Raw genomic sequence first — 15,756 nt, 5'->3', positions numbered from 1 at the left:
TGATGCCAATAATTTACCATGAAAGTTTCACTGCATGAAATTAAACCGGCGTGTATTTTTTACCCCTTGTTGTTAAAAAACACCTTGACAAACATGCATTCTTACTCTAAGAAGCGGTGGCACCCTTCCGCAGATCTGACCTGTAACTTGGTCACCCGGTGCTGTTACCTGCTTGCCTCAATTGACAAGTTTATTGCCATCCTGTGGAACATTTTTATTTAGTTTTAGTTTTAAAGAGCAATTAGAGCAGTTGCAGTCAAATAAATCAAAACTAAAATAACTAATCTGCCAACGCTCGCATCTTGTGAAATCATCTGGTGAAAATGGATCGTTAGCGAGTACAAGCATTTCACATTTCAGTTTTGCCACGCTCTGCACACGCTTCCTCCACCTTGAAACCATTCTAGCAGTTTTCACACTTGTTAAATGTTACTGTTGTCTCAGTAGGGAACTCGCCTATTACATATTTGGCTTGTGAATGTCCTCCGCTGATCAAGCTCGTCCCCCCAGATGCGACGAAAGCGCCCCCCTCGGCCGCGCTCCCTTCGGCCCGCATCGCCGTCCGTGATGGCTAATTTGTCAACACCAAAGAGTTCATTTCCCCGCGAGCCTCCGGACCCGTTTGATTGACACTTTGAGTCCCGAAGTCGCGCGCCGCTACCTCATCATTCTTTTTCGCCCTCTGCCGGAATTTGTAAGTAGCGTGGCGCGTTTGCCAATTACTGCGGTTCAAATGCGTGCGCCGGGAAGGTTGGAGGCAAAACAAATGGCCCCTGTATTCTGCCTGCCTAGGATGGATATCTGCAGCCCGTCACGGTGAGTAATGCTAATTGTCCCTCGCAACACCATTGGTCAAAGTGTCAGAAGGGATCAAGTCGATTTGAGGAGTTTGTCACGATCGTTTCCAAGGCGAGTTTATGAATGCGTCATTAGTGGGAATCCTGTCTGCTTACCAATCACCTTCAGACTCCTACAGTGTTGCAGCTTAAAAATACTCTCCGTTCACCTTTTTTGGGTCTTTTTACTTTGCGTGAGATAGAGATTATTGAGATGAATATACAGTTGAGCGGTATGATCGATCGAAAACGAGTCGCGATCTGGTTTAGGGCTGCAAGAGTGATCGTGATCGAAGACGAAATCGCAATTGGAAAATACCAAAAGCTGCAGTGTTTGAAGTACTTTGAAGTAATTTCCTCCACAAACGACAAAAAGTCTTTAAAAGCTTCCAATCCTTTACTAGTTCATGGTCAGTTCATAGGCTTAGTTTCAGTCTTTTTTGTCAATTCTCTTTGATTGTCTTTCAAATTTGAACTTTGAACACAATCCTATCATGAAAACATAAGATACTGGTCAGAAAAATGGCAATTCGATATTTCCCCCCAAAATTATACAGGCCTAGTACGATCATTATTCGTTAAATCGTTAAATTCTGATTCAGTGCTTTGTTGTTTAGTGCAGCTCTATGCTAAAACACACTTTTTCTCACCTACTTTTACCTAATTTGTCAACCTTTGTTATATTATGAGTGAAAGACTGGTGGATTCGACCAATCACAGTGACGTGTGGACTTTTAGAAGAAGGAAACAGTTTTATTTTAACAGTTGAGAACCCAATTCTTAAGAAAACAAAAACGTAATCAAGTAATAAATATGATGTATAAATAATATCATGTAATAATTGTAAAAACATTTTCTTTTGGCATATCGTCCACGCCTCTTGAATACAATGAAAATATGCCTTTGTGGTCAGCGTTTACTCTTGAACTAGATAATCCTTAGTTTAAATTCTCAGATCTTTATCTTTTTCTCAAGCACTTCTAATCTTTATCTTTATTTCAAGCACTTCTAATACAATCTCTGTGTAAAATTCCCCTTTTCCCTTACTATTTGCTTCCATGTTTTGGACTGCACGATGTTGAGATATGGAATGCCTTGGGCCAGACGTAAACACAAATTACTTGGAGAACAATTTGCTTCAACCGTTTGGCACTCCAAGATAAATAATCCCTCATGCATTATTGAAAATGGTTGCAAAATGTCTCAAGAGTGAATTATTTTATTTTTTCGCCCCCGCGCTGAAAATGTCATCTGTTGCGACGAGGAAGCGGCGGTGACAAGAACCACTGGTCTAATCAAATAAAGGTATCTCGGCTAGTGTGCTAATTAATCACTGGCTCTGGGGGTTGGACCCGTACAGCCCTTCTCCAAGACAATTTTGATCTGTTGAATCAGCTCCTCACCATCTCCTCCCCTCTGTCTCCATATATCTTACATTAACTCAATGAGGTCACGCTTCATCTCAAGCCCTCCTACACGTTTTTCAGCTCTTCTGCAGGATTATCCCTGCGAAGAACCGGTCGATTATTCTGATGTCATAAACCTTCACATACAGATGGCTAGAATGTGTCTTTTTATTCCCCTTTCACAAAAAAACATCTACGATTTTTTAAATGTGATTTTAGCAGCATTTTATATGAATATTGTCCTCAGAATAGCACCACACAGTACACAATTAGCCAAGTACTTTTACACATTTTCAGCGTGCCACCATTGTTTTGTTGTTGTAGGAGTAGTAGTAGTAGTAATAGTAGATATTGGCGTTTTCGTAGTTAAGGAGTAGTCACGGTAGTCACGGTCACATTGTAAAGCTGACCATTTAGTCCAAATGTATTACTTGTGATGTGTCTCCACTCGCTTCTTCGTCTGTTTACTGGAGAGAAACTGTTCCCATTCAGCACTTCCACAGCTGAGAAAGATTAAAAAAAAAAAAAAATAATCTATGCCAGAGCGACATTTTCCACATAACCTTTGTCCCTGACCTTTCTGCTGCCCTTTTTAGTGAGTAATTGGGGTTTCACTTGTGTGTTCTTGTCATTTTGCACGCAGCTGTTCGGATTATGATTAAAAACACTTGGTTTGGAAGAATTATCATTCAGGGTAACTCAGGGTGACTTGTATACTTAAATCATGTTGTCAATGTACAGTAATGTGGTGATTAATAACATTTCAGTGCTTTAAAACAGTCGTAAATGGTTTATTTATGCTATTGGAAAACAAAAAGCAGATTTTGAATGTGAAGAAGTGGTTCAGGGTCAATGAAGGTACATGTTCTGACCATGGAACATGTAACAACCAAAGCTAAATATGATCTCCATCGTCAGCAAAACGCTTCCTGCCATTCTATTGCCAAATAATTACCCAAGTCATTTAAAAAGAGGAAGTATAGGTCTATATCGATGATTGAAACGTACATGGAACCGAATATAGTCAGTGTTTTGATTTGCATGCTCCTGTCAATGTCGCCAGGAGAAAGTGGAAATATGAGCTCAATCAATCAGCGCCAGGCCCCAAATGTAATTACTCCACAGTTGTTGACTAGAGGGGTAACTTGAGACCGCGCTGGCATGGACCCGGCTACCTACATTAGACAATTGACTTTGGCTACTTTGTCTTTTAAGTAGCTGTTTTTAGACGCAAACCTGGCTTGAACCCTTGACTTTTGGCATTTGCACGTGTCCTGTTTTCTCCTTGGTTAAGCCCAGTTTAGTCCTTTAGTTGAGATTTTCATGTGTAACGTTTGCAACTGTACACGCACCACAAATGTCCCAGATTTCAATAAGTGGAAACTCAAACGAAATAGTTTAATTTCCATTTGAACCTGGGAGTCAATTGCACTATTGTTATTAACAAATGCTCTTGACCCTATTTTATCTTTGTGCGTTTGTTGTGATTCTTCATTATACTTTCCTAAATGGGTGGAATAAATTTCACTTTGAAAAAAATATGATAATTGATGGCTTCCAAATGTGAGCACAGTTATTGCAAATTGTGTTGTTTGAAAAGCGCTTTACTTTTTTGGGGGCTGGTTGAATCACTTTAATGACAAAGTGGTGTGACACCTTAATACGTGGTTTCTGGGTTCATCATGTTTTCAACATTGTTGTTGTTTTTTGCTGAAATTATAAGTGATTTTGTGAAAGACTTTGTGGAAAACATTTCAGAGTGTACTAGTAGATCACAAGAGAAAATAAGCTTTTTTGTGTGATTTTTTTGGGACCAGTTCCTTCATGTTTGGTTCACTTTTATAATGTTTGTCCTAAGCTTTATAACAGAACATTTGTTTTCGTTTTCATGCTGCAATTGAACAAACGGACCAGTGCTTGTGAAATTGGATAAAAAGCAAAAGTGTTTCTGCTTTCACTTTTCACATTGTGTGTATATAAGTCCCATTATATACACACAATTTTATCACTGAAAACCAATCTGTTTAAAACTGCCTCTCAATAATTTTTTATCCTACTTTATACTCATTGTCTTAGGGTAGCTTGAAAAATGTTATGTATTATGTATGTATTTATCATTATTCATTGTCATTTTTTTGGAATGAATGTTATTATTATGTACGGTTCTTGCGTTTACATTTTAGGTCATTCTCACTGATCATTTTTCATATTCTTTGCAAAGAAACCGACATTGAGTGTTATTATTGATTTTTGCAGCCAACTCCGAAAGTGAAGTGCGAAGTGATTTCATCTTTTTTTAATGTTTACACGCAGAAAAATGTCCGCCTAACGAGAGTATGAGACATTCTTCAGACAAGCGAAGAAAGTTTGAATCATTGAATCAAATTAGAGACGTTTTTGTTGCCAAAGAAAGACATATAATGCCATACTGTGGAACATATGAACAGCCAAAGCAAAAACATAACCATGGACCCTCCACCAGAAAAGTTACACAGTGCACTAAATTAAATAACATGTGTATTTGTACATTATATACTGTTCGGTTGGAGCGATATTACCAAGTGTCAATTTCTAGTACATATTTCGATGCAATTTTCCTGTTTTGAACGTTGATGTTGCTCCGTTTGCTCCGCGTCACCTCTGATGTAAGCCTCAGCTGCTCTTATACTTGTCTGAGGAGATGTTTGTACAAACCTGTAACTGCCACGCTCCTTCTACAGTCACTCAGGCCAATGTTTATGCTGCTCCATCATTTTTTATTCCTGCTATAAACAAGAGAAGCCTAGCCACCAACAACATTCTTAACACTGTAAGCTCTAAGGACTTGGTGAGTGTGATCCAAATGACCCATGGCTTCAACCAAATATGAAAAGATGAAAAAAGTCATTTCGGGAGGTTACGCCACCTGCTTGTCTCTATGGAGTATGTACAACAGAAACACAGAAACCTGGCGACGTTACACAAATCCATGTTGTTCAAGTTATTTTTTTAAACACTTGCAGTTGAATATTGTATTTTCCGGACTATAAGTCGTATTTTTCGTTTTTTCATAGTTTTGGCCCGGGTGCGAAAACTATACTATACTTATACTTACACTCCGGAGCGACTTATATGTGATATTATTTGTTATTCTCACACGTGCAACCGCATTTCATACTCCAGTGCGACTTGTTTTTTTCTTCTCTAATAAGCATTTTTTTGGCGACTTATACTCCGGTGCCACTTATAGTCCGGAAAATACGGTAAATGCAAACTAAATAAACATTGTTTAACTTTACGCCATAGAGAGTAATAGAGTTGTATAATTGAGTCATTGGAAAGTAGGGGAAATATGGTATAGTAAGACTGTTTGTAGTAAGTTGTTGCAAATAACATTATTCAAGTTTTGTTGTCAAAATCCAACATTCTTTTCTTGAAACGATACTATACTTTTTTTTTTTTTTACTCTGTTGCCTCGGAGATTGATTCAACTAACCGTCAGTGCAACCTTCACAGCTGCAGTGTGATAAATCTAGCCTTAAGGAACACTTAAGAGCACTTTACTGCAGCTATGCCATATCATTTCTGAATCACCACAATAGATGCTTATTTTCTCACCCAGACATCCACTACAACTATGTCCTTATGTCGGATCATTGTCCATCTTGTGTGTTGACTTCGTCCGCGAGCCCTTTGCACTCGTATAATCCTCCCACTCCACACGGCAGAGTCTTGTCCGCCCACCAGCTCTAGACTGCAGTGGATATCCTATCTGGAACCTTATGCCCTGACCTTCTGAGAGTTGTTTGTCCTGACTGTTAAACCATTTTCCTTGATTGAATGCAGCTGTTGCATAGGAGTTTGTGGCTTGCAAATGATGTCAAAGTGTTCAATGAAGTTATTTCTTGGACAAAATTATGCTGTTGTTATGGAATTTGTACAGAAGCTTTTTGAAGACAGGAATTGTGAGGAACAGTCTCAAGTTCGGGTTAATCAAACCAATTGTGACCATAATTTAATCACTCACTGCACTGTTTACTTTCTGCACTACATATGTATATCTGTACAACTGTAAGCCTATTTTTTTTTATCTGATAGCTTGTTTGATTGTTATTCTTATCCCGTAGTAGACTTCAATTCTTCCTCTTTTGACTTATTCATTCTTCATTGTTTTATGTTGCACCGAATCACCAAGACAAGTTCCTATGTTTGTGAATTTTGTTCATTGACATTCTGATTCAGTATACGAAGTAGCAACAAAAATCAATACTAAAACTAGATATTCATTTGAACAATTATAGGTATTAATCACTATCTGGGTATCGATACTTTTGGAGCAACAGGTGCAAATTATGCTTTACTAACTGTATTTTTGGCGTTGTTTGCTTCCAAATACAGTATATGTTTTGTGCCCGCTCCATCCGTTTACGATTACTGTTCTAGCCCGTCAACAATGAAGGAAAATCATGCTAAAATATGTCATTTTCTGTCCCTTTGTGCAGCCTTCAGTCGAGCCCCCATCCCCATGGCGGTGGTGAGGAGGGAGCTGTCCTGCGAATCGTACCCCATCGAGCTGCGGTGCCCGGGCACTGACGTCATCATGATCGAGAGCGCCAACTACGGGCGAACCGACGACAAGATTTGCGACGCCGACCCAGCGCAGATGGAGAACACTCGCTGCTACCTCCCTGACGCTTATAAGATCATGTCACAAAGGTAGGAAGGGTGTTAAGTATTTAAAGTTGTACAGTACAGACATTCACGCTGCACTTTCGATGTGAATCTGGATCCGTTTGCCCGTATAGTCTTGGTTAAGTTGGGTAATGTGAATGCGCTCACCCAGGCCAAGGACGTGAACTCCGGTCCAGTTTGGGTGTTTGGGTTTCTGTCTGATTGAATTGTTCTCCGGCGCGGTTTGTTCAATTTGTGATCGCAGACGGACCAGAGAGCGGAACGAAACCAGGAAGTGGCCCGCGCTAAGTTGTATGCGAAGGCTCAAAATCAAAGCAAACTCCTGGAAAAAAAGAGGGAGCAGGTCAAAGTCTGATTTAACTACTGTAATTATGACCACGGAAAAATATATTACAGTTTCCGGCGATTGCTTACAGAAATAATCATGTTATAAAGCTCTTTGTATATTCACTTTCATATACCGTATTTTCTGGACTATAAGTCGCACCTTTTTTCATAGTTTTGGCCGGGGTGCAACTTTTACTTATATTTAAACTATATACTTATACTCGGGAGCGACTTATATGTGATATAATTTGTTATTTTCACACTTGCAACCGCATTTCCTACTCCAGTGCAATGTTTTTTTCTTCTTTATTATGCATTTTTTTGGCTGGTGTGACTTTTACTCCAGTGCGACTTATAGTCCGGAAAATACGGTACTGTCCCAAAACATAACAATGATTTTGTTAGACTAATAGTTGAAGCTAGTCCTCCAAAACTGCAAACAGTATTTAACCTTCCCTTGTCAATTCATTCATTTAGAGAAATCCTTGTAATCTGGGTTCAATAAAAAAACATTTGCGTGTGGATTTTTAATGGACGCTTTAATGGATGGGGCCATTTTTTCCCACAATAACAGGATGCACTCCAGGCATAATGTGCTTATTGTACGCTCTTAAGGATTCATTACTTGAAGCACCCAAATGAAGCATAAACACATAAGCATAAAATACACACTTTAGCTGTCTCGGATTTGCACCAGGTGATGAATTTACCCTGAAGGAAAGAATCAATGTGTCCTAGAAATAATTCTTTCTTATAGTACAAATGCCTGGCTTTTACACAGGCTTTGTTTTCACTTTTCTTTTTAGAGTTATGACCCTGGGGGCGCCTAAACCTGGACACATAGCCAAATTTGTCCAGGCGAGACAGAATCTAGTGTTACTATGCTTGGAATAATGGATTGTGGACATTAACGTAATCTATAGACAACTTTTGGTGTCTTAAGCTATGCAGGAAATGTATAGGAAATGTGGGAAGTCCATCTTTGCTCTTTCGTTGACTTATTACAGCACTTCATGCACAAGTGGGGTCTAGTTTCTTGGATATAATTTTCTGTGAATTGGATCTTGTCTAAATTACAATGCAATTTGTCTCTGCAACTTCCTTTAAATCGCAGCGAGAACCGTGTCCACTATTTCACCCCCGAGGATAGCGTCGTGAAACATTTTCGTGTAGCTATTGAGATAATCGACGGTGAGCAAAGAACATGATGAGGACAAAAAAAGAAGTAGTTTGAAACGTGTTGTCAGATAATGGATGCACCCTGTAGTTCTCTATTTTCCAGACACCCACTCACTGAAATCTCTGCAGGAAAGAATCAAAGGGTGCTGCTACTGTCAACAGCAACATCAACAACGTTAAAGATGCATCGCTTTAATACATTTTACTATATTTAAGTGATTTCTCCTTTTATGAACTCTAGTAGTAGTTGTTGTCAGCTTGTTGATATAATATTGGTTGGTGTAGGCTACAAAAAAGTTGCCTAACCACATGTTGTAACTAATTGTATTCATTAATTTTAAATAGAATACATGGTTACCATTATCTCATTGTGAACTCAAAACTGAAATCAAACTTTCTGAATGATAAAGTAAAGTTAATGTTGCACATAGTTGAAGTAGAAAGATAGATTGAATATTTTATTTCATATATATTTATTTTATTTATTTTATTTATTTTATTTATTTTATTTATTTTATTTATTTTATTTATTTTATCAACTGAATAATCTTGACATGTCTTTTTTCACTAAACCAATTTTTTATTTTGTTTGAAATGAAAGCAGAAGCCTAAAACTGAGAATTCGTAAAGGTTTCATGGAAGTTCAACATTAGTATGCATAGGTTAGCACAACAAATGAAAGCCGCCCCCAACAAGTCCATTGTGGAGATGTCACTGCGGTTGCTAGGCTCCTGTGGCTGAGCTCATTATGGCTGTAAAGAAAACAAGGACCCAACAGAACTCACTAATTTAAATCAAAGACTTTTCATTACTTGAAAAGTCACCCTGGGGTTGTTCTTTCTTTAGCATAAAGTCGTGATTTATGCTTTGAGCCCACTGAAGAAATTACACCGTGTTACGTTTCGGGAAAGGGCAACAAAAAACACTTTTATTCTATAGGATGCTTCGTCAAAAGGAGTCAAACATTTTAGGTGTTAATGTATTCACTAACTAAGTTTAACATGCAAGCCACAAGGAATGTTTGGGATGTATGATGAATATTTAAAATAACTAAATTAACTCCCTTTGCTATATCATATACGCAATATTCAAATACTTTCTACAGCCTAGCTTTCCCACATTAATTCCCCGCTGCGGTTTCGTAATCAAAAACATCAGCAGTGATTCATATCCTCTTCCATTGTTTTATATCTAATTTTGTACACTTTGCCTCTGCTTTTTGCCATGCGCTATGTTTACATGCGCTCCATAATGCAATCTGTGGAAATAACCCAAGCGGTGTAATAGTGTGATTATAGCGTTTACATGGTTGGCTGTAACCCGATCCTTTCTGTAATGGGGCTTGTTTGATTAGGGGCTAATTTGCGCAGGGATGTGCCGCAGCCCACAAACAACAAAGAGGAAACAGGAAATGGGGGGCCGCTGTGGAAGTTACTTACATAGTGGGCCAGCACAGAGACACAAACCCTTTATCTTCGTGGTTATATTTATTCCCCATTTATTACTGCTGTGTATTGCTAATTGGCCCCAATGTATTATATCATAACGTTTGGTGCTGTTGCATGATGGGACATACCGTTTGGGCTATAGAGGTACTATAAAAGCCACTCAAACAAAGTTTACAAAGAAACAAGAAATTGTACCTATGCAGGCTACATCTGTCAATTCATACATATAGTACACGGTAGTGTACTATATGTATGCCGGTTGTCTTTTGAACCGGGGGTCCCACGGGCCGCGGCACAGCGGACTGCAGGTGTGCCGCGAACCCCCGGGTCTTATTAGACTAATTTCTCAGTGAATATGTTGGATTATAATAAAACACTCTGCATTTTGAAGCTTAGCAAACATAAAACACATCACAGCTGTCCCTTCTGTCCCCTCTGTCCCTGATGACTCTGCTTGAGCTGATTTACCTGTGTCTGTGTCACATCTGGTTCATCTGCTCCTGAGCTTGTACTTATCGAGTGAGTGTTGTGTTGTAACATGAGATATTTACACAGAAATATGGTCCATCGTAGTGATGCACATGTTATCTTTGATCTGTGAGTTGGATCGAGCCAAGAAAATCTCTTTTCAAGGTTCTAAACTTCAGACCGCCATATATCACATGTCCACGCTCCACGTGATTCACTTAGATTCAGTTTCTCAATAAACTCATTTTTCCGTGAATATGAGTCTGATGTAATAAAACATACAGCGTTTTGAAGCGTAAAGATCACATATCATGCTATTTTTCCTGTTTTGTAGTCCACCCTAAGGGTATATTTGATAATAATAAGTGTTGTGCAACACCGGACTTTCCCCAGGATGCCTCGGCCCTACCTCCGCAGCCCCAGCACAGCACAGCTTCACTTTTCTCTCTCTAAAATTCAGGAATATTGTGGCGTGGTTGTTCTGGCACAGTAAATGTGAAGCATAACAAGCAAAAAGCATGTTTAGATCATAAAAAACACAAATGACACTGAGGAAAGTGGCTGCAGCGGGTGTGAAGGACATGAGTGGGAGTGTTCATGTGTTGGTGCGCGCTGCAGATACACAATGTAGATGCATTATATCACTGAATATTGCTTTACTCTGTTGTTACTTACGCACAAGTTTATAAAAGATCGAGTATAGAAGAGTGGAGTGGAAGTGGAGAGGAGACGGACGTGCGGCAGCGGCTCTGTCCCGCTCTGGAACCGCCTCTTCAGGAAACAGCCAATCATACGAAAGCTGAATAAAGAGAGATTTTTAGACAGACAGATCAGGCATTCAGAACAGGGGCACGAGGAAAGGGCCGGCCCAACTTCACAGCATTCACTTCTGCCCATGACGAGTTACGACTACATGGCCCATCGAGGGACGGGGGACGCGCCGCACCCATGTCCCAGACTCTCCCGATTCACCACGCCGGGCCTGGTGAAACGTCTTACCAACAGATCAGTGTTTGAACCACAGACCTTTGGAATGATTGACTCATTCTAATCACTTGAGCCACTCTGACCAGCTGCAGCCGCAAGGGGGTAATAAAGGAAGTAAAAGAACAAATAAAAAAAGGAATTGAAAAGATTCTCTACCCCACCCAAGTTACTTTCCCCTGTTTTGTTATTCTGCCAGAGCTTCTTCTCTGCACCACCACTTTGTGACAAATCTCCCATAGGAAATGCTCTGCTGTGCCTATTTTGAACCTATCAAAGACAACAACATGACAAGCATGGATGCACAGAATATAGTATAGCGAAAAACAATAGAGCATTGTGCACTAATGGGCATATTCCCAAAAGATGCCGGTGTGCACAATGAAATTACTGATTGGGGAATTCGATTGCGCTGCTTAGTTATTTTTCTGGCTCAGTGTCACGGCCTTTCGGGACACTTACTGGAAGCGAGCCACTGTTAATGCTATTATTAACACCTGCTCCTTTTCTATTATTTCAAGTCAGGATGTCGGACCGTGTAAAAAGGTTTGAGCCGGAAAAACTGCAATGAGCAGCTGAGAGTGCGGGAAGAGATCGTGATAAATGGTGATAAACAAGTGATGCATTTTAAAAAAGCTATTCCACTCTCTTGGTGGAAATGTTGTGTCAGAGATGCACCAATTATCTTGGCCTCATACGGCTAGTTTTTTGCTCCAGAATTGCCGTAAATTAAACTACTGAAAACCACTTTAGAATACATTTCTTCTTGAAAAGATTAGGGATGAAGACAGGAATGGCATCAGCTTATTTTACTTGAGGAAATTTGTATTTGATATTTAAGTGTGTACCCGTGTTTCGTTAATAGTTTTTGTGTCGTGGCCAACTTTGGAATTCTACAGCAATCGGTGTGATTTGGAAGCGGTTTGCATTGGCCGCTGCTTTGAAACGGAAATGGGAAAAAGGTCTGGCTGCCAAATAACGCCTACCACCTCGTTGACCATGTTAATACATCCTAAAACATTTGTACTTTAAAAACTGGTCTACTAGCTTGTACTAACAGGGCGACAAATAATCCACGGTAACGCAAAATAAAAGTAAAAGCATGAAAGCGGCACTTTCATACAAAATAAGACCATTATCCCCTGTTTGCAGCTTATAGTAAAATGTTATCAATCGCAAACCCAGAATAAAGAACATGATATGAGGATGAGAGCATGTTGACTGTGCAATGGCTGCTTTCCGTCGCCGTATAGAGAAGCCGTTCTAACGCCGTCCATCGTCTTTAAAAACCATGCATGTGAATACCGTATTTTCCGGACTATAAGTGGCACCTTTTTTCATAGTTTTGGCCGGGGTGTGACTTATATCTTTATACTTACATACTTATACTCCGGAGCGACTTATATGTGATATTATTTGTTATTTTCACGCTTGCAACAGCATTTCATACTCCAGTGCAACTTATATATGTTTTTTTCTTCTCTATTATGCATTTTTTGGCTGGTGCGACTTATACTCCAGTGCGACTTAACTACTACTCCTTCCTCCAGTCGCCATTTGAAAATCAACCACCCCCAACTTCATTTTTTGAAACATGCTTATTCATAGTACTCGACTATCAACTTTCATCTTCTACATCATGTTGAACCAGCTCATCTTCCTCTTCTCCGTCTTCCCTGTCGCACCTGCCTCTGTGCTCGCACCAGTTTATCCGCGGCCAGTGTCTCTCCCTTCATTAACATTCCCCTCTCGAGTGAGGATGATCCCGGCCTCTGCTGCTGCTGCCGCCGCCATCCGCGTGCCAACCTCGCATCCATCACCCGCAGACGCGCTGCCATGTCGCCACCCCTCGCTACCTGTCAATACGCATTTAGCTTCGCCAATCCCCCAGTCGCCGAGCTCCCACCTGCTCCTCCGCTTACAAAAAAGGCGTTTTCTGGGGGCCCCGTACTCTGCCGTGTGCTTTTTAAGTGAGCTGTAATAGCAGGCTGTATCTGAGTGATAGCGTGCCGCTGCGCTTAGGAGTGTTGTAATGCATCTCAAAGTGAACAGTGTCTCGCACCACGCTGTGACAGGCCAAAATGAATGGGCCTCTTTCATTAGCAATTCCACCTTCTGCACTGGCGCCGCACCATCCACGGCCCTTAAATAAATATGTCACTGTGGCCAGAGCTAAAATGCACACCGTCTCTTGCTAACTGCAGCATCTATGAATTTTAAAGCAAATGGGACTCTTTTTGGGAGAGGCGGTGACTGTAAAACTATTTGCAATGTTTAATGAAGTAAAACACACTAAGCAAATGGGTGAATAATAACCCTATAAGTGAAAATCAATCAATCAAGCTTTATTTCAGACTCCAAAAATAAAATAACAAACAATATATTCATAATTCAGAGTCCATACAAGCATTTTCTCTAGCCACAGTTCAGAGTTGAACAGTGCTTCGCTCAGGTCTTGTTAAAAGATTAATGATTTCTTTATGTGAGTCCTCAACGCGCTTCATAAATGTACACACAACATTTCGAATCGCTGCGTTTAGTGTGGAGATATTATTTTGTACTAGTAGCAGACTGGCACTTGTCCATCCACGGACTTTCAATAAAACGCATCATTAAAAGTGCATCATTATATACAAACTGCAGCTTCCTGTATTTACGTTTACTATAACTGCACCACAAGTGGGCAGTATAGAGTGGTGAGAAGTTCATTAAGATGCAATATATAGAACAAACAACACAAAGTAAAGACAATTTAAAGAATTTCAAAATCTTAGCATTAAACATTTATAAATACAAAGGGTCCTTGGGTGAAGTATTCCCCTCTTTTTCTAAAGTCTTAAACATGCTGTCATTGACCCATCTGCGACTTGCTGTCCACTACATGATCTTTAAGCATGTATTATCTCAACAATAACCCCGCAGAGACATTCTAGGACTGAAAGCGGGGACCAAAACAGTGAGGTAGCCGAGCGCTGTTGTTATTTTTATTGTAATGAAGCCACATTCGGAATTGAGTCCGAGCGGTCCTGATGATGAAGGGCCGTGATGAGGTGCGCCAGGACGAATCGATTTAGCCCGACGCAAAGCCTTCTAGCACGGTCCGTGTTTGGACTTGCCGCATCATTCCCCCATTTCCCACGTGGGGTATTTTTAGCGGCCGTCACGAGGAAGCTGTTGATTGTGCCCCTCTCTCTCTCTCCACACATGTATTTGCCCGAGCCTCCCCCTCCGCGACACATCCCTGAAAAAGCCGGGCCACTCGCGCTATCAAACAACAATGACCCTTTTCTCATCACAACCCTTAGCTTCTTTTTTCATGTCCCCCCTGAAGGCAGCGGCCGGCCTTCACGGACAGTAATTACAGGCTATATCAAAGCTATATATCACCTTATATCTCGGCAGACCCGGGCCGGCACCTTCGGGGACGGCTGATAGCATTGTGGCAGGTTTGTGCACGACCCCTGAAGGAGAGGAGCAGGTCGGGAAGAGCGTGAAGCGTCCCACCAATCACAGACACGTCCCCACCCACACCTTCTTTGTCCGCACTCTCTTTTGGGATTACTTAATTGTGATCGGGGTTTTGGTGTGCGGTCATTTGGGCAAGTTTTTTTTTTTTTGCCGGTCAAGAACTATTGGCAAAAGTTACATTTATTAACTGTTACTTTTGGCAAGGGAAAACATGTGCTGCAGTGATAATGCCATTTTGTTAGCTCCTATTGTCTTCTCCAGTCACAGTAATGCAGCATCTGGCATAAAAGCTAGAAAACTCCCCGTGCATCTGGTTTGAAACATCTTTAAAAGTGGGCAGTAGAATAATAAGGGCTCTGTTACAGTATACAACCACTTACCCCAACAGCACAACTGCCTAAAACAGTTTTCCAGTTTTCTCTACAGTAATAATACATTTCTACAACTTTTAATATCTTTTGTCTTTTTGTTCTTTTTTTTATTTTTTCCTTGCTCGTGAAATTGTTACTATGGTTACTATAACATGCAGTTAAGAGCTATTGTGGAGTAGATCCCTAATTCAATAATATCCAAATATTAAAAAGGCCCAGATGTTGGAATGTTGGATTATCTTACTTGAATGAGCAATTTTATTATTATTATTATTTATTTATTTTTACAAAGCAACGTTATTAGGGTTGTCAAAAAATCCAAACGCAGATACTAATCTAGACTAGAAAATGTATCAATACTAACATAAACACATGAATGGGACATATTTGAATAGTAGCAGGTAATATAGGGCCAAATAATAACATTAATTTGAGTTGAAAATGACATGATATTGTATAAACATAACTTTTTAATCGTAATTTTACCACAGTTTCTATCAAACCTTTTCCCTATCTTGATTGAGTTTGGGTAAAACAAGTTGTGCCGACGGAGTGAACGGGAATGATGGGAGGATAAAGAAGCAGATGGGGGAAATCC

The 15,756-nt window shown here is 40.1% G+C and overlaps 1 protein-coding gene across 1 annotated transcript in view; it reads left to right on the top strand.

Moving 5' to 3' along the window:
• The window catches only part of LOC140371956 (adhesion G protein-coupled receptor L3), a 271,947-nt gene that overhangs the window by 91,699 nt on the left and 164,492 nt on the right, over nt 1-15,756 (top strand). Inside the window, exon 3 of the mRNA XM_072459197.1 lies at nt 6,724-6,937. Within this exon, the coding sequence (XP_072315298.1) occupies nt 6,724-6,937 (214 nt within the window). The remainder of the gene's footprint in view (nt 1-6,723; nt 6,938-15,756) is intronic.

This window comes from Eucyclogobius newberryi, unplaced genomic scaffold (assembly GCF_026437365.1).
Source record: "Eucyclogobius newberryi isolate DKJ021-1_F unplaced genomic scaffold, fEucNew1.0.hap1 SCAF_22, whole genome shotgun sequence".
Taxonomy (NCBI): domain Eukaryota; kingdom Metazoa; phylum Chordata; class Actinopteri; order Gobiiformes; family Gobiidae; genus Eucyclogobius; species Eucyclogobius newberryi.
The sequence above is the reverse complement of the archived record's forward strand: the minus strand, read 5'-3'. Positions and strand labels throughout refer to the sequence as shown.